Source organism: Heteronotia binoei, chromosome 11 (genome assembly GCF_032191835.1).
Source record: "Heteronotia binoei isolate CCM8104 ecotype False Entrance Well chromosome 11, APGP_CSIRO_Hbin_v1, whole genome shotgun sequence".
In the NCBI taxonomy this organism is placed as follows: Eukaryota; Metazoa; Chordata; class Lepidosauria; order Squamata; family Gekkonidae; genus Heteronotia; species Heteronotia binoei.
The window spans coordinates 75,659,002-75,686,406 of NC_083233.1; the positions used below are offsets into that span (position 1 = coordinate 75,659,002).

Consider the following 27,405-nt stretch of genomic DNA (forward strand, 5'->3'; position numbering starts at 1 on the left):
GCAGACACCCTGTGAGGTGAGTGGGGTTGAGAGAGTTCTTACAGAAGCTGCCCTTTCAAGGACAACCCCTATGAGGGCCAGGGCCAGCACATGGAAGTAGGTGGCTGCCTAGGGCACTACCCCACCTGGGGTTGCCACTAGGCTCCCCCTTATTCCCACTGCTTGGCCGCCACACTCTTCGGAGGCTTCCTTGGAAGCCTCCAAATACCACAGTATTTTAGCGCTGCCTGGCCGCTTTTGGGTTGAAAGCGGCTGAATGGTGCCTTCCCATGAAGGCGCCGCTTGGCCGCTTTCAACCCGAAAGCAGCCGGGCGCTGCTAAAACACCCAAGGAAGCCTCCAAAGAGCGCGGCGGCCACTTTCGCCTTGAAAGCAGCCAGGGAGTGCAGGGGAAAGCAGCAGTGCAGCAGCACTCTTGCACCCTGCCTGTCACTCTCCCCCACACACCACCCAGTATGATAACGTCACTTAGTGACTTCAAAAAAAATTCTAAGAGGGAGCCGGGGGAGGGGCACAGTGCGAGGGTCTGCCGGGAGTGGCAGAATCCCTAACACCATGCCTGGCCATGGCTGACCCAAGACCATCCCAGCAGCTGCAAGTGGAGGGAGGGGGGGAATCAAACCTCCCAGATAAGAGAGCTATGGCTGACCCAAGGCAATTCCAGCAGCTGCAAGTGGAGGAGAGGGGAATCAAGCCCGGTTCTCCCAGATAAGAGTTCTCACACTTCACCACTACACCAAACTGGCTCTCAGGACACCCTGTGAGGTGGGTGGGGCTGAGAGGGCTCTCCCAGAAGCTGCCCTTTCAAGGACAACTCCTACGAGAGCTATGGCTGACCCAAGGCCATTCCAGCAGCTGCAAGTGGAGGAGTGGGAAATCAAGCCCGGTTCTCCCAGATAAGAGTCCGCACACTTCACCATTACACCAAACTGGCTCTCAGGACACACTGTGAGGTGGGTGGGGCTGAGAGGGCTCTCACAGCAGCTGCCCTTTCAAGGACAACTCCTACGAGAGCTATGGCTGACCCAAGGCCATTCCAGCAGCTTCAAGTGGGGGAGTGGGATATCAAGCCCGGTTTTCCCAGATGAGAGTCCGCATACTTCACCATTACACCAAACTGGCTCTCAGGACACCCTGTGAGGTGGGTGGGGCTGAGAGAGCTCTCCCAGCAGCTGCCCTTTCAAGGACAACTACGAGAGCTATGGCTGACCCAAGGCCGTTCCAGCAGCTGCAAGTGGAGGAGTGGGAAATCAAGCCCGGTTCTCCCAGATAAGAGTCCGCACACTTCACCATTACACCAAACTGGCTCTCAGGACACCCTGTGAGGTGGGTGGGGCTGAGAGAGCTCTCCCAGCAGCTGCCCTTTCAAGGACAACTCCTACGAGAGCTATGGCTGACCCAAGGCCGTTCCAGCAGCTGCAAGTGGAGGAGTGGGAAATCAAGCCCAGTTCTCCCCGATAAGAGTCCGCGCACTGCGCCACTACACCAAACTGGCCTTTGGTAGCTGGGCTGAAGCTTCGGCAGGATCCTGGATGTCTGTTATGTTGTGGTTCTTCCGCCAGAACCACTTCTGCGCTCGTAACATTAAACGCTGGCGGTGGGTCAGGTTTGAAGTCTCCGTGTCTCCCAGACCCGTGTGGTGCACCTCACCCAGTGCCTTCTCGGATTACTTCTCCTTAACTACCAGTTAGTGTTAAATCCAGGCTTGCATCCTCCTCTTGGTTTATTTTAGCTCGTTATTTCACTGCCTATAAATTCTGAGGTCGCTCCCCGTTCGGGGAGGCAAGCAAGCATGACCCAGCCACGTGAAGGGAATAAAATCCGTACCCTGCCGCGTCTCCAAATCGGTCTCGAAGGCATGCCCTGGATACGGGCAGGAAACAAACAGAAGTCCACGCGGCCTGGCCCCGGGCACACCCGAGGCTCCCGCTTGCCCAGATGCCCTCCGGGAGTCGCTCCCAGGGAGCACAGTCTATTCCGAGACGATGTCTCCCTTCGCAGATTTTTGGCTCTTCGGAAGAGGAGCTGTGAGGAGCTGCTGCCCACTCTCAGAACTGGACTCGCTGGCGGATAGCATCTTAAGACGCAGGGTTGTCGAACTCGTTTCTTATGAGGGCCGGATCTGACGTAAGCGGCACCCTGTCGGGCCGGGCCGTGTGTATCATAAAATGCAGAATTCAGCAGGAGCTCACAGGAACGCAGCTCCTGGACTTTCCTGAGGGTTCCGCTCTTCCTCCCCACCTACCTTGTCCGTTGAATAGTAGGTGCAGCTGCATAACAATCCCTGGATTAGGAGAGCGGGCAGCCAGCCAGCCACCAGGGGCTTTGCCACGTCCCCAGCAGCCCTCATGAACCCCTGGAGAAGCCCTTGCCACCCTTTCTCCACTTCTTATGTGATTTTGGGTAGCAGGTGGCTGGCTGGCCTTTTGACTGGGGAGGGGCGGCCCAGAAGAGCCCCAAGTGAGCAAGGCCTGCTTGGGTGAGGCCTCGCTCGCCCGGGGCTCTCCTTTCTTGCATTGGGTTGCTTTTGGCTGGGGGGAGGGCAGCATATGCTAATGAGCTCCACCACCTGTTTTTCTACAAAATGACCCCTGATAAAATGTAATGCCAGGTAGCAGAGATATAAACTTTATAAAGGACACAGACAAACACAAATATATATTTTTAAAAGCTTTAAATAAAACATGCTTAAAACGTTAGCACTCGGTCTTAAAGGTGCTTTCTTTGTATCTCTCCCATGGGATCCAGGGAACTGGGCAAAGGAAGCTCTGGCTCTTTCTTTCCTTCCCCAGGGAACAAGGAGGGGGAGGAGCCTCCGCCAATAGAAGGAAGAGAGGCTTGGCTCAGTAGCTCCGCTGTGCAATTGAGAAAGCCTGGCAAAGCAAGCTATTCCTCCCCTCTTCCTCCCCAATGGGAGGAGCCTCAGCCAATGGAGAAGATAGAGGCTTTTCTCTGTAGCTCCTGGGCAGTTGTGCAAGCCTGGCAAAGCAAGCTGTGATGCAGAAGGAAGCAAGAGAGAGGAAGAAGGAAGCGGATGACAGCCAATTGCTTGGGGAACTGATAGCCCATCAGGGACCAGATTCTGCCCCTGGGCCGCATGTTTGATACCCCTGCTCAAGAGTCTGTCCTCGGGTTGCACATGCTAAATAACACCATTTCAATCCACTTCAGCGAGTGGACTATGCCATTTCAGACAGTAAAATCCTGTCGCAAAGTGGATTGAAAGCGGGTCGAAAATGCGTTATTTAGCGTTCCTGAAAGCCCCATCTGTGTCGCTCAAAAAAAAGTAACGGTTGCAGTTATTTATTGAGGAGAATTTTTTTCCCCACCCCCCTCCTGGTTTTCCTGCCCTCCAATCTGACATCCTGCTGATGCTGCGAGGAGGTGGGTTATGCCGTGAGCTGGCAAACGGCCTGAAGTCGCCCAGCAAGTTTTGGGACAAAGTGCAGATTCAACCCTGTCCTGGCTGGACGGTTTAACCATGTCGCCTCCACTTGGGATTCTGTACGCAGTTTGTCTGCCTGTGCTCTCCCCCATCCCAGCCATAAGATAGGACGGACCCTAGTGGGATGGGCTGATATCTCAATCTCTAGGGGGATTTTGGCCATGGTCATGGGATAGTCCATCTTAGCCAGGAGTGTCAAACTCATTTGTTATGAGGGCCGGATCTGACATAAATGAGACTTTTTAGGGCCGGGCCATGTGAGTTCCCATTTAAGATTAGGTAGCAGAAATATAAACTTTATAAAAGGACACAAATGCAGTTATTTTTTTTTAACTCTTAAAATATGTTTGAAACATTAGCACTCGTTGGTCTTAAAGGTGCTTTCTCTGTATTTTTCCCATGGGATCCAGGGAACTGGGCAAAGGGGGACCAGGAGGGAGAGAGCCCCAGCCAACAGAAGGAAGAGAGGCTTGGCTCAGTAGCTCAGCAGTGCGATCGAGAGTGCCTGGCAAAGCAAGCTATCCCTCCCCACTTCCTCTCCAAGGGAGGAGCCTCAGGCAATGGAGAAAATAGAGTCTTTGCCCTGTAGCTCCTGTGCGATTGAGCGAGCCTGGCAAAGCAAGCTGTGATGTAGAAGGAAGCAAGAGAGAGGGAGAAGGCAGCAGATGACAGACAGTTGCTTGGGGGCCTGATAGGAGCCCTTCAGGGGCCTAATTCGGCCCCAGAACCACATGTTTGACACCCCTGACTTAGCCTTTCTGGGGAAGCATAGGGGTGCTCTCCTAAACATTCTGTTTGATGCCAAAGCACTTGCGTTGCTAACTAAAGAGGCCCCGTTTCCTGCATTACTGCTCTGTAAGAAGAGGTGCAAGAATGAGTTTGTACATGACACTGCCAGATACTAAATCAGACCCTTGGTCCCTCAGGGTCAGTATCGTCTAATCCAGACTGGCAGCGGCTCTCCAGGGTCTCAGGCGGAGGACTTAAAATGAAGTCCTTCTTCACCCAAAGAGTGTCTAACACATGGAATTCACTCCCACAGGAGGTGGTGGCAGCTACATGCATAGATAGCTTCAAGAGGGGATTGGATAAAAATATGGAGCAGAGGTCCACTAGTGGCTATTAGCCACAGCGTATTGATGGAACTCTCTGTCTGGGGCAGTGATGCTCTGTATTCTTGGTGCTTGGGGGGCAACAGTGGGAGGGCTTTTAGGGTCCTGGCCCCACTGGTGGACCTCCTGATAGAATCATAGAGTTGGAAGGGACATCCAGGGTCATCTAGTCCAACCCCCTGCACAAGGCAGGAAACTCACAAACCCCTTCCCCCTAAATTCACAGGATCTTCATTGCTGTCAGATGGCCATCTAGCCTCTGTTTAAAAACCTCCAAGGAAGGAGAGCCCCCACCACCTCCCGAGGAAGCCTTTTCCACTGAGGAACCGCTCTAACGGTCAAGAAGTTCTTCCTCATGTTGAGACGGAAACTCTTTTGATTTAATTTCAACCCCTTGGTTCTGGTCCTACCTTCTGCGGCCACAGAAGGTAGGACCAGAGTTTTTTTGGCCACTGTGTGACACAGAGTGGATGGGCCACTGGCCTGATCCAACATGGCTTCTCTTATGTTCTTATGTGACACAGAGTGTTGGACTGGATGGGCCATTGGCCTGATACAACATGGCTTCTCTTATGTTCTTATGTGACACAGAGTGTTGGACTGGATGGGCCACTGGCCTGATCCAACATGGCTTCTCTTATGTTCTTATGTGACACAGAGTGTTGGACTGGATGCCACTGGCCTGATCCAACATGGCTTCTCTTATGTTCTTATGTGACACAGAGTGTTGGACTGGATGGGCCATTGGCCTGATCCAACATGGCTTCTCTTATGTTCCTATGTGACACAGAGGGTTGGACTGGATGGGCCACTGGCCTGATCCAACGTGGCTTCTCTTATGTTCTTATGTGACACAGAGTGTTGCACTGGATGGGCCATTGGCCTGATCCAACATGGCTTCTCTTATGTTCTTATGTGACACAGAGTGTTGGACTGGATGCCACTGGCCTGATCCAACAGGGCTTCTCTTATGTTCTTCTGACTTTTAACCTGAGCCTTTTAACTGGAGGTTCCCAGGATTGAACCTGGGGACTTCTGCAGGCCAAGCAGAGGCCCTCTAGCCAAAGCCAAATCCCCCAGAGACTGGATTTTGAAAACGGAGCAGAAGGAAAAGAGGGAGTCATTTTTGTCATTTGCCCTTAGAGGCTTTGTGCGTGAACTGAGAAGCCTCACATGCAAGCGTTGCATGGGATGACCTACGTGTGGCTCTTGTTTCAAAGGGTATCCGTGTCGGTCTGCAGGAGAGTAGCTGGGTTCGAGTCCAGTAGCGTCTTAGAGACGGACAAGATTCTTGAGGCATAAGGGTTTGGGTGGATGGGTGTTTGTGTGTGTGTACGGCATGTGAGTGTTTGTGTGCACCTGGAAGTCATAGCGACTTCCATGTCAGTTTGCCAGGTTGGTGTAGTGGTTAAGTGCGTGGACTCTAATCTGGGATTAGATTTGATTAGGTTTGATTCCCCACTCCTCTTCCACATGCAGCTGCTGGGTTACCTTGGGCCAGTCCCAGTTCTCTCAGAGTTGTTCTCTCAAGAGCAGTTCTGGAAAGAGCTCTCTCAGCCCCACCTGCCTCACAGGGCATCTGTTGTGCGGGGCGACGGGGAGGGAAAGGAGATTGTAAGCTGCTCTGAGACTCCAAGCGAAGGGCAGGGTATAAATCCAATCCCTTCTTCTCTAGTGACTGATCCCTACTGGAGGGCTGGAGGATATTCAAAGAGGCGGATGAATAAAGCCTGCCCCTGCCTCCGGGTCTAGTATTCCAAGGTCTCCCATCCAAGGACTTGCCAGAGTTGACCCTGCTTAGCTTCTGAAATCAGGAGATCGATCTTGCCCAGGCTACAGGGCAAGATATAGGCCAGGGGTGACCAAGCTTACTTAACATAAGAGCCACATAGAATAAACATCAGATGTTTTGAGAGCTGCAAGACATGAATGCCAGATGTAGGAAGAAAGGTAGGCAGGGAAGGAAGAAAGGAAGGAAAAGAAGAAGATATTGGGATTTATATCCCGCCCTATACTCTGAATCTAAGAGTCTCAGAGCGGTTCACAATCTTCTTTACCTCTCTCCCCCCCACCACCCGCCAACAGACACCCTGTGAGGTAGGTGGGGCTGAAAGGGCTCTCACAGCAGCTGCCTTTTCAAGGACAACTCCTACAAGATTATGGCTGACCCAAGGCCATTCCAGCAGCTGCAAGTGGAGGAGTGGGGAATCAAACCCGGTTCTCCCAGACAAGAGTCTGCACACTTAACCACTACACTAAATAGGAAGGAAGGAAGGCAAATGGAGGAGGGAGATGGAGGTGGAAAGAAAGCAACTTTGAATGCATTCTCCAAGCTGTCGGCTGGCTTGACTTGGAGAAGTGTTTTAAAGAGACAAATGCCTTCTCCATGTCGGCTGATGGGGCGGTGGAGGCTTCGAGAGCCACACAAGGTGTGTGAAAGAGCCACACGGGGCTCCCAAGCCACAGTTTGGCCACTCCTGGTATAAGCTTTTGAGAGTTGACGCTCCCTTCTTGGCTCTTCCGTTCCCCACAGGGGAATGACTCCTCCCTGGGCCATTATGAGTATCTGGAGTAGGCTCTGTTCTCAGGAAGTCATCCGGTGGCAGGCCGTTCCATACCTCTGGCTTTCTGCCGACCGCGTGAATATTTATTGCGTCTGCTGAATAATATCTCACTTATTCATCACTGCTGCTTCCGCAAATGTGGGGTATCGATTACCTTTTGCCAAATAATATCGATCTTGTCTGGCTTATCTATCGACCAGCCGGTTTCCTGCTCCTGTGAGGTCAAGTAAAAGAGCTCAAAACATAAAGATTACGGAAGGCTTTGCAGCTAAGGTCACCAGAAGGAAAGGGGGAAGGTTTAGCTACGGTTTAGTTTTTCCTTCTCCCGTATAAGGGAACGATTGGCATTTACTCCTATGGGGAAACGAGAAAGCAGTGCTCTTGGGGCAGGGTGGCACTTCCTTTGAGGAATTCTGTTAGGGCTATGCCACCACCCTGCCTGGCGGGCACGTGCAGTAGGCGATCCCTTTGTGTCTACATGCCCCACCCTTGTCACAACGATGGGCGTTCTGGGCAACGATGCACACACTTTTTTATGAGAGATAGGTGGAGCGGAAGGGCACAACTGTATGCCGCTTGTTCCTTTCGTCTCCAGCAGGCGCTCAGAGCGTAGCTGAGCGGGAGAATCGTGTCGAAGCTGATTTGGCAGCGGGTCGTTTAAGGCGGGCCTCGACAAATTGGCTTCAGCTTTATGCAGGATTATGCATGGGATGGAGAAAGTAGAGAAAGAGGTACTTTTCTCCCTTTCTCACAATACAAGAACTCCTGAGCATTGGGTGAATTTTTTGGCCACTGTGTGACACAGAGTGTTGGACTACATGGGCCATTGGCCTGATCCAACATGGCTTCTCTTATGTTCTTATGTGACACAGTCTGTTGGACTGGATGGGCCATTGGCCTGATCCAACATGGCTTCTCTTATGTTCTTATGTGACACAGACTGTTGGACTGGATGGGCCACTGGCCTGATCCAACAGGGCTTCTTTTATGTTCTTATGTGACACAGAGTGTTGGACTGGATGGGCCATTGGCCTGATCCAACATGGCTTCTCTTATGTTCTTATGTGACACAGAGTGTTGGACTACATGGGCCATTGGCCTGATCCAACATGGCTTCTCTTATGTGACACAGAGTGTTGGACTGGAGGAGCCATTGGCTTGATCCAACATGGCTTCTCTTATGTTCTTATGTGACACAGAGTGTTGGACTACATGGGCCATTGGCCTGATCCAACATGGCTTCTCTTATGTGACACAGACTGTTGGACTTGTTGGGCCACTGGCCTGATCCAACAGGGCTTCTTTTATGTTCTTATGTGACACAGTGTTGGACTGGATGGGCCATTGGCCTGATCCAACATGGCTTCTCTTATGTGACACAGAGTGTTGGCCTGGAGTGGCCATTGGCCTGATCCAACATGGCTTCTCTTATGTTCTTGTGAGCCATCCTGAAAATTTAGGAGCCAGACTTTTAAGCCCTTGGGGTTTTATATTTTAATGACCGTAGTTTAGCTCGATATAATGCCATGGAGCCCACCCTCCAAAGCATCCGTTTTCTCCAGGGGAACTGATCTCTGTAGTCTGGAGATCAGCTGTAATTCCAGGAGATCTCCAAGCCCCACCTGGAAGTTGGCAAGCCTACTTGGTGCCACCATGAAATTTCTAGGCATGTGGCGCCTGGGCGCCTGGGATTTGTCAAGCCCTGACGCAAGAGGACTGACCCAATCCTCCCCTCCTTTCCCCCCGTGTCATAGAGAACTCCCTTGACTTTCAGATTCTGCCCTCCTTGATTGTAGTTAATTGAGATGCACATGTTCCTTCCTCGCTTCCTCTACTGCCCGAAGAGTCTTCCCCAAGCCAAACTGGCGCCTTCTCACTCTTTTCCTTGCTGTCTTGTCGCCGAGAACAGTATGAGGACTAGCTTAGTAAGGGAATGCCAGCAGGGCAAAACTGGGGTTTTGGTGGCGTGAAGATTTAGAACGGCACCCCTTTCCTTTGCGCTTGTGGAAAAACGTTTTCCTTTGGGGGCTATCAGCTAAGGCCAGTGGGCCATTTCCAGCTTGACCAGAGCAGAGGAGAGTGGCTTGGGGCAGGGAATTAGCACCTGTGATGGGAGAAGAAAGCCCGTTGCAGCCCTGAGGGGGTCATTGTTCTGAATTTGTGAATAAACTCAAACAATCTCGTGTTGCAATCTTCACTCGAAGGGGCAGCTGGACTGGAATGCGACTTAACTTCACGGTTGCTTGGGCCTCTGATACAACAGCATCGATCTGACATACGCCCACACACACCCCGTGCAGGGCACCGGCAGGAAAGGTGTCCCTGACGTACGTAATCCCGGCAGCATTTGCAACGGCTTTTCTGAACCCCGTGTCCTTCTTCCCGTGCAGGTTGTTATCCCCCCGACCCAGCCTCCTCAACACGGCCCACGACGCACAGCCCAGCCCCTCGCCTCAGAAGCTGCTGGACCTGAAACGGCTGAAGCAAAGGGCCGCTGCCATCCCGCCCATCGTGAGTAGCACCTCCCAAATTGAGCAAAGCGATTTGGCCCCCAGGATTTTAAACTTCTTTATTTAGATAAAAAGGTAAAGGTCATCCCCTGCACAAGCATCAGTCGTTTCCGACTCTGGGGTGACGTCGCTTCATGATGTTTTCACGGCAGACTTTTTAACAGGGTGGTTTGCCATTGCCTTCCCCAGTCCTCTACACTCCCCCCCCCCCAAGCTGGGTCCTCATTGTACTGACCTCGGAAGGATGGAAGGCAGAGTCAACCTGGAGCTGGCTAACTGAGCCCAGCTTCCGCCGGTATCAAACTCAGGTCACGAGCAGAGAGCTCGGACCGCAGGTACCGCAGCTTCACCGCTCTGCGCCACGGGGCTCCTTATTCATAGTCGGCCGGGCTTTTTTCATAGGAAAGAAGCCCAGAAGGAACTCATTTGCATATTAGGCCACACCCCCTGACGACGCCATTGTTTTGCGCCAGGCTTTTTTTTTTAAGAACAAGCCCATCAGGAGTATTATTTGCTTATTAGGCCGCAGCCCTGCCACCAAGCCAGTCGGAACTGCGTTTCTGCACAAAACAAAAGGCCCTGATTGTCGATTTGGCCCCTCCGTATTTTAAAACCCCTTTGTTGTTGGTTTGGTTTCGACGCAACATCGTCTTAGAAAGATACGGGCTTCCTCTGTTTCCCGAAACAATTGTTCGTGTGACCCAAGCCAAAATAATTTTTTGGAATAGAGGCATCTCCTGTATCCCACAGGGGACCTTGTGCTTTTGGCCGGGCGCTCCAGGCGCCGTATCTTCCAAGTGTCTCGTTTGTTCCCTCAGATGTGAAAGGCAGGCTCAGTGGGGGATTAAATGGCTCTTAAAAGCTTGCTTGCAAGGGAGCTGAAATCTTGCTTTTCTGGATGCCTGCATGTGTGTGTGTGTGTGTGTGTGTTGTGTGTGTGTGCGTGCGTGCCAGCTGCAAATGGCATAACCCAGCCCGTTTCTCTCCCCTCCTCCTCCTCTCCCTGCAGATTTTGGACAGTTTGCTGGAGGGAACGTTGCAGAGCGGAAGCGCGAAGCCTCCGGCGTCTCATCACGCGTTGGCCCTTTACCAGCAGCAAATCACTAAAGCCCACGAGTCCGCCCGGGAGGAGTCCACGCAGAGCAAGCCAGCGCAGCCCCAGCAGCCGGCCGAAAAGGAGCCCCCGCTCAGCAGCAGCCCCAGGGCCCTGAGCAAGAGCCCGACAGCAGTTGACAAAGAAGGTGAGCGGGAGCCGGGTTCAGGTCTAGGGGCGGAAGGGAGCGGGGAGGAGAGCAACGCAAACCTCCCCGCTCCGACCTGGGAGGGTCCTTTGAAGAGTCTCTCTCCTCCTCCGCCGAGACAGGCAGGCAAGGCTAATTAGGAGGGAACATTGTGTCTCACTCAGCCCGGGTCAGGCGCTGAAAGCCGGGAGATCACTTTTATTAACGTTCCCCCCGCCGTTGCCTTTGGGGGGAAAAAAGAGGGGGCAGGAGGACCTGGAGAAGGGCCAAGGCCACGGGGTGAACCACTTTTCTCCCTCCGCCTCGCCAGCATCTTAGGAGGGAAGGCTTTTAACGCTCCCGATTGGAGCCATTATTTCTTGGACAATCAATGCTAATGCCCTGACTGGAAGGGCAAGACTTCCTGTAAAAGATTCTGCTCGGCGTCCACAGTGGAAGCGACTGGGGCACCTAATGGGCAATTTGCAGCTTCCCTCTCTCGTCCCTTGCCTCCGTCCTATCAATAGCCTGATGCTCGGAGAGCAGAGAGAGAGAGGGCAGTCTGGGACTCTCCTAATGCATGTTTGAAAGGCCATCCAGCGCCTTGTGGCACACAGATTTTCAGACTCCTTTTATCTCTGCCTTCATTCACTCTTCCAAGAACAAGAAGTCCTTTCCCTAATAACCGTCAGGACCTCTCTTTTCTTCTCCCCCCCCCCTCCGCTTCTCTGTATGTCCACAAGTAGACGCTCAAGTTTCTGGCCCCTATGATTTGTTGGGGGGGGGGGTGGAATCCCAGGCACCAGAGGTGTCGCATCAAAGGGGGTGCTCCAGCTTTTCAGAGTTAAGGGAGGGACGAACAACCCGTCGTTGGTCTTCCTCCGCCCGGATGTTGCCTTGCTGCGTTTCGCAGCGGTTCATTTACACCATCACAGAGCAACGCAACTTGCGAGTCTACAGTAGGGCTGCCAAGTCCGATTCAAGAAATACCTCTGGACTTGATGGGTGCAACCAGAAGACATTGGGGGTGGAGCCAGTAGAAAGGTTGTGACGAGAGCCCCGCGGCGCAGAGGGGTAAGGCTGCAGTACTGCAGTCTGAGCTCTCCGCTCACGACCTGAGTTCGATCCCGGCGGAAGCTGGGTTCAGGTAACCGGCTCGAGGTGGATTCAGCCTTCCATCCTTCTGAGGAGACTACCTTTACCTTGAACATGAACATATGAAGCTGCCTTATACTGAATCAGACCCTCGGTCCATCAAAGTCAGTATTGTCTTCTCAGACTGGCAGCGGCTCTCCGGGGTCTCAAGCTGAGGTTTTCCACACCTATTTGCCTGGACCCTTTTTTGGAGATGCCGGGGATTGAACCTGGGACCTTCTGCTTCCCAAGCAGATGCTCTACCACTGAGCCACCATCCCTCCCCTGCTCTCCAGGGTCTCAAGCTGAGGTTTTTCACACCTATTTGCCTTGACCCTTTTTTGGAGATGCCGGGGATTGAACCTGGGACCTTCTGCTTCCCAAGCAGATGCTCTACCACTGAGCCACCGTCCCTCCCCTGCTCTCCAGGGTCTCAAGCTGAGGTTTTTCACACCTATTTGCCTGGACCCTTTTTTGGAGATGCCGGGGATTGAACCTGGGACCTTCTGCTTCCCAAGCAGATGCTCTACCACTGAGCCACCATCCCTCCCCTGCTCTCCAGGGTCTCAAGCTGAGGTTTTTCACACCTATTTGCCTGGACCCTTTTTTGGAGATGCCGGGGATTGAACCTGGGACCTTCTGCTTCCCAAGCAGATGCTCTACCACTGAGCCACCGTCCCTCCCCTGCTCTCCAGGGTCTCAAGCTGAGGTTTTTCACACCTATTTGCCTGGACCCTTTTTTGGAGATGCCGGGGATTGAACCTGGGACCTTCTGCTTCCCAAGCAGATGCTCTACCACTGAGCCACCGTCCCTCCCCAAAGAGAGTTTTTTAAAGAGAGTTCTGGCTATCGCATTTTAAGGGACCGCACACCTTGCCTTCCCTCCTTTAGAAATAACGAAGGATGGGGCACCTTCTCTTGGGGCTCATAAAAGTGAAACCTCTGGACCAATCCTTTTGCAACACGTCGGGTGTTTTGAGGAGAGGCATCGGATGCTGCGCTGCAAATTTGGTGCCTCTACCTAAAAAAAAAAAAAAAAAACAGCCTCCCCCCACAGAGCCCCGAATACCTGCAGATCAATTCTCCATTATACCCCGTGGAAATCGGTCTCCATAGAGAATAATGGACACCCCCCCCCCCCTGGTTTTCCGATGACTGAATGGGGGGAGGGCCTCCACACTGGAGGATCCCCTGCTCCCACCTGAGGATTAGCAGCCCTGGTCTACACCTCCTGGTGGCATGCAAAGTTCCATCAGGGAGGGCTGCTGCTGGGCCCGGTTCCTGTGGGAGGTGAACAGTGCAGCAGAGCGAATCCCTTTTATTTCTGTAAATGTCGAGCCGAAAGCTTCCCGGCAGTAACACCCCAGAGACGGAGCACGATCGGAGAATCCCACCCAGAGGGGTAAACCTCGCATCAAGGCTGCCTTTGGGAGTTTTTGCGAACCCCCGGGGCTTGTTTTTTGAGCAGGAATGCAGTTCCGGCTGGTTTTGTGTCAGGGGGTGTGGCCTAATACGCAAGTGAGTTCCTGCTGCACCTTTCCAACAGACAAGCCCTGTGTGAAGCAGTGGTGACGTCAGGGGGGTTGGGCTAATACGCAACTGAGTTCCCGCTGGGCTTTTTCTGCAGAAATAGCCCTGGCAAATGCTAATTAAGCCGAGGCTCCTCAGGCTCAGGCACACTCACAGGCAGCTCCCTGAGTTCCCCTGCTCGCTTCCCTTTTCCTCCTCTCGCACGCTGAACTCGATTGAGCACTTCCCGGTTTGATTACGCTGCAGTTTGCCGTGACGTCCAAATGCAGGTATTTGGGCAAACCGGCGCTCATTCCCCGCGCACGTAGGAGAAAAAGAACTGCAGATTTATACCCCGCCCTTCTCTCTGAATCAGCGACTCAGAGCAGCTTACAATTGCCTATATCTTCTCGCCCCACAACAGACACCCTGTGAGGTGGGCAGGGCTGAGAGGGCTCTCACAGCGGCTGCCCTTTCAAGGACAACTCCTACGAGAGCAATGGCTGACCCAAGGCCATTCCAGCAGCTGCAAGTGGAGGAGTGGGGAATCAAACCCGGTTCTCCCAGATAAGAGAGCTAGGGCTGACCCAAGGCCATTCCAGCAGGTGCAAGTGGAGGAGTGGGGAATCACACCCGGTTCTCCCAGATAAGAGAGCTATGGCTGACCCAAGGCCATTCCAGCAGCTGCAAGTGGAGGAGTGGGGAATCAAACCCGGTTCTCCCAGATAAGAGAGCTATGGCTGACCCAAGGCCATTCCAGGAGCTGCAAGTGCAGGAGTGGGGAATCAAACGTGGTTCTCCCAGATAAGAGAGCTATGGCTGACCCAAGGACATTCCAGCAGCTGCAAGTGGAGGAGTGGGGAATCAAACCCGGTTCTCCCAGATAAGAGAGCTATGGCTGACCCAAGGCCATTCCAGCAGCTGCAAGTGGAGGAGTGGGGAATCAAACCCGGTTCTCCCAGATAAGAGAGCTATGGCTGACCCAAGGCCATTCCAGGAGCTGCAAGTGCAGGAGTGGGGAATCAAACCCGGTTCTCCCAGATAAGAGAGCTATGGCTGACCCAAGGCCATTCCAGCAGCTGCAAGTGCAGGAGTGGGGAATCAAACCCGGTTCTCCCAGATAAGAGAGCTCTGGCTGACCCAGGGTCATTCCAGGAGGTGCAAGTGGAGGAGTGGGGAATCAAACCCGGTTCTCCCAGATAAGAGTCCGCACACTTAACCACTACACCAAACTGGCTCTACACATACTACACACACACACACACACACACATTAAGCCAGGGTTCTTAGTTAAATTCTAGTTTTAAACTAAAGCTTTTCGGAGGGAGGGGAGAGAAAACAAACTCCAGTTCGCTCCGGCAACTGTCCGCGAACGTCATGGTGAATTAGAGCTTAATCTAATTAGACTTTGCTTTGACAGCTGAGTGCAGCCCAAGTTTCCCCAGGATATGTGCTGGAGCAACAGCTGATGAAATCGTACTCTTAAGAGCCAGGAGGTGGGACTGATTTGTCTGGGCTGACTTCTTGCCAGTTTTCTGTAGTGGTGAAGAGCACGGACTCTTACCTGGGTTGGATTCCCCACTCTTCCACTTGCAGCTGCTGGAATGGCCTTGGGTCAGCCATACCTTGGGTCAGCCATTGCTCTCACAGGAGTTGTCTTTGAAAGGGCAGCTGCTATAAGAGCTTTCTCAGCCCAACCTACCTCACAGGTGTCTGTTGTGGGGAGGGGGGGAGGTAAAGGAGATTGTGACCGCCAGTTTGGTGTAGTAGGTAAGTGCACAGAATCTTCTCTGGGAGAACCAGGTTTGATTCCCCACTCCTCCACTTGCAGCTGCTGGAACGGCCTTGGGTCAGACATAGCTTTCATAGGAGTTGTCCTTGAAAGGGCAGCTTCTGGGAGAGCTCTCTCAGGCCCACCCAGCTCACAGGGTGTTTGTTGTGGGTGGGGAGGAAGATAAGGAGATTGCGAGCCACTCTGAGATTCAGAATGGAGGGCAGGATATAAATCCAGCGTCTTCTTGTCTTCTGTCTTGCTTGTTCTCAGCTGCTGGCTATGATTGTCCGCAACCTCCTTGTCATTTCTCTCCGTGCCATTCTTCAGTAGCTGGTAGAACGATCCCAGATTTACTGGGGAGGTGGGGGGGGGGGGGAGAGAACAAGACTGAGAAGCAAAACAAATGAAACTGTTTTACCTTGCTTGATTTCCCCCGCCCCACCCTGCACACACACGCACACAGGCACTCACAGAAACAACCCGCTTGGAGAATTGTCATTTCCTTAGTACTCCATTTGCGGTACTTTTAGCAAAACTATTTTGCTCTACGCCGTCGAATGGAACTTGCCTAGTTCCAAGCTGTGCGATTGTTAAGACTAGAAAAGGAGCAATCCGTGTGCTTTCTTGGCAGAGAGAGGCGATGGTTGCAAGGAACACAAGCCATTGTTCCAGTTTCCCTGGGTTTGTTTTGCGGGGGGGGCAGGGGACACCCTTCTGCCCTGCTCTGGGCAAATCAAAGGCCATCTTCTTCGTGGTCTCTGTGCAGTCACACACATGGGTCTTGCCGCAGGCAACGGATCCATACCTCGGAGCTCCAATAGCTCGTTTATAACGTCTTTTGGCGCGCTTTCCTCCCGCCCTGGGGAGCAGGCAGCGACTGCGCATGCCTGGAGCGGGGGGGAGAGCGCCCATTCCACTCAGTTTCTTCCCTTCCGCCGCCCCGGACAACACCTACCTCGTTGCGTTCCTCCTCTGGGCTCGTCTCTTGGTATCGTACTATCTCTCTTACTTCTCCTTTTCTATTTTTCTTCGTCCCTTTAATATAAAAAAAAAAAAAAAAAAAAAAGGTAGATCCGACTTCTGCGCTTTTGCCTTTTTCCTTTCTACCCCCCCCCCCCCCAACCCCCGTCTTCCCTTCCCCTCCTTCCCCCTGTCCGGAACGGATGGAAGGGAAAATCACCTTCAAAAGGTGCAGGCAGTGTGCTGCTAAAATCCCGTCATCCGACGGTCACTACGCTCTGCCTTTTTTGCTTGGGGGAATCCCATAGAACCGATAACTGTCACCCACTGCGCTTGCTTCGGTAAGCAGGCGCGTAAGAACAGAGCGGCTCGTCTTCGTAGCTTCCTCATTGAGTCTTCTCTCCGCGGGATGTCTACTTCAGATCCGCCGCCTCCCCCACTTAGAGCGGGGAGATTCGGCAGCGTCGGCCCTTCCTACCGCTCCTAGGAAACATAAGTCCGACAAAAAGGCCTCTAAACACTCTGAGGGGCATAAGGCGCCTAAACAAGCCCGTCAGGGCGAATACTCGGCTCCGAAAACCTCCAGTCCGAGCACCTTGGCGCCTAAGAAGCACGACCCGTCAGCTTCTACCTCCGCGCGCCCTAGTACTTCTGCTTTTGCTACGGCTGCGCAATCGGCCTCGGCGGCTGCGCAATCGCAATCAGTTGCTTCGGCGGCACAAGCGGCTTCTGCGCAGTCGACTCCGATTCTACCTATCGAACTTTCGGCTCCTTCTGACGTCATCTCGGAAATGCCTAGCCTCACTCAAACTTCTCTTGAAGTTATCCCGATTGGCTCTAGATCGCCCTCGGTGCACAGCCTTCCTCCAGCGATATCCTCGACTCCGAGGCTCCACCTCTCAGACCGGAATCCTTCCTCGACATCACTACGCCAGTCCTGAAGGACGTTACAACTCCGGTACTCAAGGATTCCACAGCGCCATTGCTTAAGGACAATACTACCCCGCTGCTTGTCGAATCTTCTACTCAGGTCTCTTCGCATCGGCTTCGATCTCGATCTCCGCGGCCCCGCTCCTCGCTCGCGGTCTCCACTTCGCCCAAGGTCTCCGCTCCGGGATCCTCCGCTTCGTCCTAGGTCTCCGATCGAGATCCTCCGCTCCGTCCCAGGTCTCCGATCCGACATCCTCCCAATTCTCCACATCGGGAGGGACTACCATGACTTTCGACGCGACCGCTCTCGGTCCCCGGTACGGCGACTACTATCGCGACTATCGACAAGACCGCTCTCCATCCCGGTCTCCGTCACCTCGCCTTTACTCACGTTACCATCGGTACCAGAGTTCGCCTTCGCGCCACAGCTACAGGCACCTCTCTGACTTCGATCCGGACTCCTTTCACAGAGATGTCTATATGCCTCGACTCAGGGACTATTATTCTCCCGGACCCCGCGACTACTATCGTGCACTGCGATCAGCGATCTCCTTTGCACCGTCACCTGTCTCCGGATCGCTATGGGGATTACCAACATTACTATTCCCCCCGACGGGAGCCTACTCCTCGCAACCCGAGATGATGCGGCAGCCCTTCGGAACCGAGACACTTTCGACTCCCAGACTGCACCCGATCCACACGATGTTCTGCAGCCTCCTGTCCGTCCTCGGGACCGGGTTTCTCCTAGAACCGCATCCGCATCGGCTTCTAAACCGACTGCTTCGCCTCTCAAACGCCCTCGGGACCCTTCACCTGTCGAGCCCAAGTCTCCACAGCATCCACTCTCGACTTCTGACAGAGACACTTCTGATCACTCCGACTCCGAGGAGGCCCCAGCCTCCCCCGCATCGGACCAACCTCCTAGGCTCTCACCATCTGACAGCTCCAAGGCCTACCTTAATCTCATAACAACTATGGCTTCCGCACTAAACATTCCTATGTCCTCTGACTCACCCAAGATCTCGGATGTGGTACATGACCTAGTCCGTTCAGACTTCCCTGACAGCTCTTCGCTTCCTATGCTCCCTGTACACTTGGAGGGCCTCCAAGAAGCCTGGGATAAGCCGGCCTCGATCCCTACGCTTTCCCGACGCCTGGATTCCCTTTACAGGGTTCAAGCAGCTGACTGCAAATTCCTCGCCTCCCACCCGGCGCCCAACTCCATCGTTGTTCATTCGGCCACCAAGAACAAACAATCTCGCCACCCTGTTCCTCCTGACCGCGAGGGCCGTAAACTGGACACTCTGGCTAAAAAGATCTATAGCTTCTCCTCGACTAATTCCAAGCTGAACAATTACTTGGCCTATTTTGCTGCCTACACCTTCAACCTGGCGAACCAGATCACCCCGCATATCACATCCATGCCTGACTCCTCTCAGAAAGCGGTCTCGTCTCTCGTCTCTGAGCTTTCCCGTGTCTCCAAACAACAGATCAACTCCATTCGCCATGCGGTCTCCTGTTCCTCCCGAGTGTTTGCGACATCTGTAGCCTTACGTCGCCATGCCTGGCTCCGCTCTACCAACCTTCAACCAGATATCAAGCAGCGTATAGAGGACCTTCCTTTCGATGGCCTGGGTCTATTCCATGCGTCAACGGACGAGGTCCTAGCTTCGGTCGATGACGGCCGTAAGAGAGCCAAACGCCTCGGCGTCACACAACCTACCTCCCTGCCCTCTAACAGGCAGAGACCCTGGAAGCCATCCTTTCAGCGTCGTCAACGATCGCCTAAATCTCAGGAGTTCTGGAAAAGGAAACCCCTGCCTAAACAGCCCTTTCATCAGAGGCCACGGACTCAGCCCTCTAAGAAGCAGTCCCAGACAGGCAAACAGTCTCTTTGACTCTCCCAAGGGGCAGACCAGACTATTCCCCTTTTACCCTCGTTGGAGTTCCATCACCACCGACTCTTGGGTCCTTACCATCGTGCGTTTAGGTTACGCAATAGAGTTCGTTTCGCCACCACACCACCACCACTTCATAGCCACCCCTCCATCTGCACCCCTCCAGCAGGAAATCCTGGACTTGCTCCAGAAGAATGCCATAGAACCCGTTCCTCCTCAACACCGAGGGACGGGATTCTACTCAAGATACTTCCTGGTCCCCAAACGGGATGGAGGGAAGCGCCCTATCCTCGATCTTCGGAAGCTGAACAAATTCATAGAATACAGGAAGTTCAGAATGATCTCCCTACACGGCATCCTGCCTCTTATCCCCAGGGATTCCTGGATGGCTTCCCTAGATCTTCAGGACGCTTACTTCCATGTGACAATTCGACCTCAGCACCGGAAGTACCTGCGATTCGCTGTGGGGAGGGACCACTTCCAGTACGTCTCCCTGCCCTTCGGCCTCTCCACTGCGCCAAGGGTATTCACCAAGTGCATGGCGGTGGTGGCAGCGGCTCTCAGACTTCGAAACATCACAGTTTTCCCGTATATCGACGACTGGCTCCTCATAGCACCAAGCCAGCGTCGGTTGCAGGCCAACATCAGCACAACACTCTCTCTTCTCGATTCCTTAGGGCTTCGGGTGAATGCATCCAAATCCCATCTCGAGCCCACCCAAGACATCAAGTTTATAGGGGCTCTCCTCCGCACTTCTCTCCACCGTGCCTTCCTCCCAGGGGATCGAGCACTTACTATCATCACCTTAGCCAAGTCGATTCAGCATCAACCTTACCAGTCGGCATTCATCATACAACGCTTGCTGGGCCTCATGGCTGCCACGACTTCCGTCATCCACTTTGCCAAGCTACGGATGCGACAACTACAGCTTTGGTTTGTAAGAGCTTACCATCCTCAGTTGCAACCGCAGAATGTCCTACTTATGGTCCCCCAGAGAGTACTTTCATCCCTAACGTGGTGGACGATACCCAGCAACCTCCTCGCGGGCATGCCATTTTTACCGGCACCCCCAGTGGCTGTTGTGACAACGGACGCCTCAAAGTGGGGATGGGGAGCCCACTTAGAGGACAAAACCGTCAGAGGCCTTTGGACCCCTTCCGAGAGCGCCATGCACATAAACTGCTTAGAACTGATTGCCGTGCACAGGGCCCTCTTATCCTTTCTCCCACTGATCAACAAGAGCCATGTCCAAATTTCAACGGACAACATGGCAACGGTGTACTATATCAACAAGCAGGGAGGAACCAGGTCGCTCCGGCTCTGCCGTATAGCCGTCTCACTCTGGGAATGGTGCCTGGAGCACAACATTTACCTGACCGCGATTCACCTCCCAGGTGTCGACAATGTTCTGGCCGACTCGCTGAGCAGGTTTCGTCTGGACGACCACGAATGGTCCCTCAATCCGACCTACCTTCGAGCCATTTTCAGGTGCTTCGGAACACCCAAGGTGGATGTTTTTGCTTCCAAGGACAATGCCAAGTGTCCACGCTACTTTTCCAGGAGGCGGAACGACGCCTTCCTACACAGATGGACAGGTCCTCTCCACTATATCTTCCCACCAACCCCTCTACTAACTCGGGTGTTGATGAAGATAACACGAGACGGCACGGACTGCATCCTGGTAGCCCCCTGGTGGCCACGGCAACCATGGTTCACGAGACTTCTCCAGTTATCTCATCACACTTACCGTCGTCTCCCGTTCGCGATCGACCTCCTCTCCCAAGCCAACGGTCAGATATTGCACCACAACCCTCAGGTTCTGGCCCTTACGGCATGGAGAATTCGACCTCCCACCTCTCCGCAGAGGTAGCTCACGTTATTCTTAATGCCAGGAAGCCCTCCACAAGGCTTTCGTACCGAAGGAAGTGGAAACGCTTCTCCTCGTTCGCGGCTACTAACCATCTACTTCCTGAATCGGTACCTCTCAATATGATCCTGGACTATTTGCTTTCACTGAAGAAATCAGGACTCTGTTACTCATCCCTCAAGGTTCACCTGTCCGCCATCTCCGCGTTCCACAATCCGGTAGACGGCAAGACAGTTTTTTCTCATCCCTTGTCCAAGTCCTTCCTCAGGGGCATGTTGCACCTCAATCCCCCTGTTAAACCTCTTGTTCCAACTTGGAGTTTATCCCTAGTTCTTTCCTCGCTTATGAAGGCACCATTCGAACCCATGGCCACCATAGACCTCAACCTTCTTTCCTGGAAGACAGCGTTGCTCATTGCCCTCACCTCTGGTAAGCGGGCAAGTGACCTATGCGCTTTCCGCCACGATCCTCCTTACACCATTTTCCACAAGGAAAAGGTTGTCCTGAGACCGGACCCTGCGTTCCTTCCTAAAGTTGTCTCCCAGTTCCACTTGTCGACTGCAACCTCTCTGCCGACTTTTTTTCCCAACCCAACTGACCAGGGACAACGGGCCTTGCATTCTTTGGACGCAAGAAGAGCATTATCCTTCTACCTCCATCGTACACGGCCTTTCCGTAAGGACCCTAATTTATTTGTGGCATACGGAAACCCTTGCAGGGGACACAAGATCTCTACCCAGAGACTTTCAAAATGGGTAGTGAGTGCTATTAGGCTGTGCTACGAACTGGCTAAGCAGCCTCTGCCCGAAGGCCTTAAGGCGCACTCCACTAGAGCGGTCTCGACGTCTTCGGCCTTCTTGCACGGCGTCTCCATGGAGGACATCTGTGCAGCCGCATCCTGGTCCTCTCCCTCCACGTTCGTCTCCCATTACGCGTTGGACGTTCGTGCGAGACGTGACGCCTCCTTCGGACAAGCGGTCCTCAGATCCATCTTTCACTGAAATGGAGGTGAGTGCATCCGCTTATACTCCTATACCACACAGTCTTTGGTATGGGTCAGGTGACTAACTTTTTATTTTCCAGCACCCTCCTCCAGGACTCTTAGCTGGCTAGTCACCCATGTGTGGGACTGCACAGAGACCACGAAGAAGATAAACAGGTTGCTTACCTGTAACTGATGATCTTCGAGTGGTCATCTGTGCAGTCACACACGCCCACCCAGCCTTCCCCGCTGCTGGCCTCTGGTACTTCTTGCTTAACCTTTCTAGTCTTGCCAGTGGCGGCTGGAAGAAACTGAGTGGAATGGGCGCTCTCCCCCCGCTCCAGGCATGCGCAGTCGCTGCCTGCTCCCCAGGGCGGGAGGAAAGCGCGCCAAAAGACGTTATAAACGAGCTATTGGAGCTCCGAGGTATGGATCCGTTGCCTGCGGCAAGACCCATGTGTGTGACTGCACAGATGACCACTCGAAGATCATCAGTTACAGGTAAGCAACCTGTTTATCTCGCTCCTGCCGCTGGTATCACATCACAGGCCCAAATCCTCAGCGCGGCTTCGCAGCCAGGCCTCGCCACCGAGTGTCGCGTCTCAAGTGAGGCGTTCCCTGTCCTTCAAGCCTTTTGGCCTGGCTTTTACAGGCCCAGAGCCATCTCAGTGAAAGAATTCCTCTCTATAAACATATGAACTCATACCAGATCATCACCCTCGGGACCCAAAAGCCTCTGGCGGGTTTGGGGGCTGCGCCCACGGGACTCTCTCGCTTCCCACAGATGGGTTCTGGGTTGTTTTTTCCTTTCTTCCTTAGGCAAAGCTGTGGTTAATAGGCGGGGGGGAGAGCGAAGCAGCGGGGGTTCTGCAGCGGGGGGGGGGGGGGTCGGGTCGGGTTGGCAGCTTTCAAGCTAGCAATATGTTTCCTATTGATTCAGTCGCTCCTTCAGCGTGGCCGTTCCAGGGCCCGCTGAAAGCCAAGAGCATTCATTTGGATATGACAGATGGCGCAAACTTCTTGTCTCCCTCGATCCAATTTCAAGGGCGTGATGGACGGTTAAAGGAACCCTCCTTCTGGCGATAAGTGCTGCTTTATCAAAAGGCCTCTGAATTATGGACCCCCTTTAATGTGCAGGAGAGGCGGGGGGGGCGCAAATAAAGCAGGACGCGTCCTCGGTTTCCAAAAGGGTTTCGTTCCTAAGGTGGGGATAAGGTTGCCAATCCCAGGTGAGGGCAGGGGATCCCCCAGATTACCCCCTAGGGTCATCAGAGAGCTGGAGGAGGGGAGAGAAATGTCTGCTGGGAACTCTATTATGCCCTACGGAGACTTATTCCCATAGAAAATAATGGACTATCGACCCGTGGGTATCTGGGGCTCTGGGGGCCCCACTGTTTTTTGAGGTAGAGGCACCAAATTTTCAGCAAAGCATCTGGTGCTTCTCCCCAAAGTACCCCCCAAGTTTCAAAACGATTGGACCAGGGGGTCCAATTCTAAGAGCCCCAAAAGAAGGTGTCCCTATCCTTCATTATTTCCTATGGAAGGAAGGCATTTAAAAAGGTGTGCGGTTTCTTTAAATCTGATGGCCAGAACTCCCTTGGAGTTCATTTCTGCTCATCATACTCTTGTTCCTCGCTCTGCCCCCAAAAGTCTCCTGGCTCCACCCTCAAAAGTCCTGAGATATTTCTTGACTCGGACTTGGCAACCCTAGGTGGGGATGAGTTAGCTTTCCTGAAAACACACAGTGCCACATTTCTCCCCCCTCCCCCTTTTTGGTCTGCCTTGACACAAGGCCATAAATCTATGGTATGTACCTCTGATACGGGTGGCCTTGGCCAGGGCAGTAGCCGGTGGACTTTTAAGGGAGTTCAGAGATATCGCAATCAACCGCATGGTCAAGGGCCAGGCCGCTTTGTACGCTGAAGCTCCCGGGATAAAGCCCTTGCCTCTCCAGTCGATCTTGGGAAGCAGGTGCTGGAAATGGTTTTTTTCGCTGTCCAAAGGCCTTGGGGAGCACTGCCAGCCAAAGCAGACAGCGCGGAGTGAGATGGATTAGCAGCCTGACTCCACATAAGGCAATTTCATATGCTCACGATCAGGCCTCAGATTCAGCAGGAGCTCACAGGAGCGCGGCTCCTGAACCTTTCTGAGGGTTCCCCCTCTTCCTCCCCACCTACCTACCTCGTCCATCGAATAATAGGTACAGCTGCGTAACAATCCCTGGATTAGGAGAGTGGGCAGCCAGCCAGCCACCAGGGGTTTTTCCACGCCCCCAGCAGCCATGAAAGGCACAAACAGGCATAAGAAAAGGCCTGCATGGTTAACAAACAAAGTAATGGAAGCTGTAAAAGGTAAGAAGGACTCCTTTAAGCGGTGGAAAACCAGTCCAAGTGAGATTAGTGAAAGGGGACACAGGCTGTGGCAAATCAAATGCAAGACTGTGATCAGGCAGGCAAAAAGGGACTATGAGGAGCATATTGCAAAAAAACATAAAGACCAACAATAAAAATTTCTTCAAATATATTAGAAGTAGGAAACCAGCCAGGGAGGCAGTGGGGCCCTTGGATGACCATGGGGTAAAAGGATTACTGAAGGAGGATAGGGAAATGGCTTAGAAGCTGAATGAATTTTTTGCCTCCGTCTTCACTGGGGAAGATGAGAACTTTTTGCCCGCCCCAGAACCACTAATTTTGGAAGGGGTGTTGAAAGACCTGAGTCAGATTGAGGTGACAAAAGAGGAGGTCCCACAACTGATAGACAGATTAAAAACTAATGTCACTGGGTCCGGATGGCATACATCCGAGAGTTCTGAAAGAACTCAAAGTTGAACTTGTGGATCTTCTAACAAAAATCTGTAATCTTTCATTGAAATCTGCCTCCGTTCCTGAGGACTGGAAGGTAGCAAATGTCACCCCCATCTTTAAAAAGGGTTCCAGAGGAGATCCGGGAAATTACAGGCCAGTCAGTCTGACTTCAATACTGGGAAAGTTGGTAGAAAGCATTATCAAGGACAGAATGAGTAGGCACATTGATGGACACGGGTTATTGAGGAAGACTCAGCATTGGTTCTGTAAGGGAAGATCTTGCCTCACTAACCTGTTACATTTCTTTGAGGGGGTGAACAAACATGTGGACAAAGGAGACCCGATAGATGTTGTTTACTTTGACTTCCAGAAAGCTTTTGATAAAGTTCCTCATCAAAGGCTCCTTAGAAAGCTTGAGAGTCATGGAGTAAAAGGACAGGTCCTCTTGTGGATCAAAAACTGGCTGAGTAATAGGAAGCAGAGAGTGTGTATAAATGGGCAGTCTTCGCAGTGGAGGACGGTAAGCAGTGGGGTGCCGCAGGGCTCGGTACTGGGTCCCATGCTCTTTAACTTGTTCATAAATGATTTAGAGTTGGGAGTGAGCAGTGAAGTGGCCAGGTTTGCGGATGACACTAAATTGTTCAGGGTGGTGAGAACCAGAGAGGATTGTGAGGAACTCCAAAGGGATCTGTTGAGGCTGGGTGAGTGGGCGTCAACGTGGCAGATGCGGTTCAATGTGGCCAAGTGCAAAGTAATGCACATTGGGGCCAAGAATCCCAGCTACAAATACAAGTTGATGGGGTGTGAACTGGCAGAGACTGACCAAGAGAGAGATTTTGGGGTCGTGGCAGATAACTCATTGAAAATGTCAAGACAGTTTGCATTTGCAATAAAAAAGGCCAACGCCATGCTGGGAATTATTAGGAAGGGAATTGAAAACAAATCAGCCAGTATCATAATGCCCCTGTATGAATCGATGGTGCAGTCTCATTTGGAGTACTGTGTGCAGTTCTGGTCGCCGCACCTCAAAAAGGATATTATAGCATTGGAGAAAGTCCAGAAAAGGGCAACTAGAATGATTAAAGGGCTGGAACACTTTCCCTATGAAGAAAGGTTGAAACGCTTGGGACTCTTTAGCTTGGAGAAACGTTGACTGCGGGGTGACATGATAGAGGTTTACAAGATAATGCATGGGATGGAAAAAGTTGAGAAAGAAGTACTTTTCTCCCTTTCTTACAATACAAGAACTCGTGGACATTCGATGAAATTGCTGAGCAGACAGGTTAAAACGGATAAAAGGAAGTACTTCTTCACCCAAAGGGTGATTAACATGTGGAATTCACTGCCACAGGAGGTGGTGGCAGCCACAAGCATAGCCAACTTCAAGAGGGGTTTAGATAAAAATATGGAGCAGAGGTCCATCAGTGGCTATTAGCCACAGTGTGTGTGTGTGTGTATGTGTGTGTGTGTATATATATATATATATATATATATATATATATATATAAAATTTATATATATATATATAATTTTTGCCACTGTGTGACACAGTGTTGGACTGGATGGGCCACTGGCCTGATCTAACATGGCTTCTCTTATGTTCTTATGTTCACGGAGAAACCTGCACCACCCCTTTCTCCACTTCTTACACAATTTTGGGCGATGGGTACCTTGCTGGCCTTTTGACTGGGGTGGGGTGGGGCGGTCCAGGAGAGCCCCAGGTGAGGCCGCCAGCCCAAGCAGACCTCGCTCACCCGGGGCTCTCCTTTCTCGCAGCAGGTTGCTTTTGGCTGTGGGGGGGCGGCATATGCTAATGAGTTATGCTGTTTTTCTACAAAAACGACCCCTGCTCACAATAAAGTACAGAAATTCACGCGCGCGCACACACACATGCACAGCTTGGAAGAGGTGAGCTTATGGTTTGAAATGATTTTTTTTTTTTTTCACAAGAGAAGGAGGGCAGGGAAGGCTGCGCCGGTGCTTGGTTCTCGTGGCCCTTTCTTCCGCGTCCAGGGAAATGCTGATTGCCACTTTTGAAGAAGAAGAAAAAGAAGATGATATTGGATTTATATCCTGCCATCCATTCTGAAGAATCTCAGAGCGGCTCACAACCTCCTTTCCCTTCCTCCCCCACAACAGACACCCTGTGAGGTAGATGAAGATATTGGATTTATATCCTGCCCTCCACTCCAAAGAGTCTCAGAGCAGCTCACAATCTCCTTTACCTTCCTCCCCCACACACAGAAACCCTGTGAGGTGGTTGGGGCTGAGAGGGCTCTCCCAGCAGCTGCCCTTTCAAGGACACTCTCAGCCAGAGCTACGGCTGACCCAAGGCCATTCCAGCAGCTGCAAGCGGAGGAATGTGGAATCAAACCTGGTTCTCCCAGATAAGAGTCTGCACACTTAACCACTACACCAAACTGACTTTCCAGAAGGAAGAGATGTGATTTATACTCCACCCCTTACTACCCGAAGGAGTCTCAGAGCAGCTTACAATCTCCTTCCCCCCTCCCCACAACAGACACCCCGTGAGGTAGGTGGGGCTGAGAAAGTTCTCCCAGAACTGCTCTTGAGCAGAACAGCCTTGAGAGAACTTGTGGCTGAACCAAGGTCACATCAGCAAGTGCTTGTGGAGGAGTGGGGGGATCAAACCTGGTTCTCCCAAATAAGAGCCCCACGCGTTTAACCTCTACACCA

General features: G+C 52.6%; 1 protein-coding gene across 1 annotated transcript in view; it reads left to right on the top strand.

The window, feature by feature from the left end:
• The window catches only part of NCOR2 (nuclear receptor corepressor 2), a 480,522-nt gene that overhangs the window by 337,358 nt on the left and 115,759 nt on the right, over window positions 1–27,405 (top strand). Inside the window, 2 exon segments of the mRNA XM_060250121.1 lie at window positions 9,511–9,631; window positions 10,640–10,871. Of these exon segments, the coding sequence (XP_060106104.1) occupies window positions 9,511–9,631; window positions 10,640–10,871 (353 nt within the window).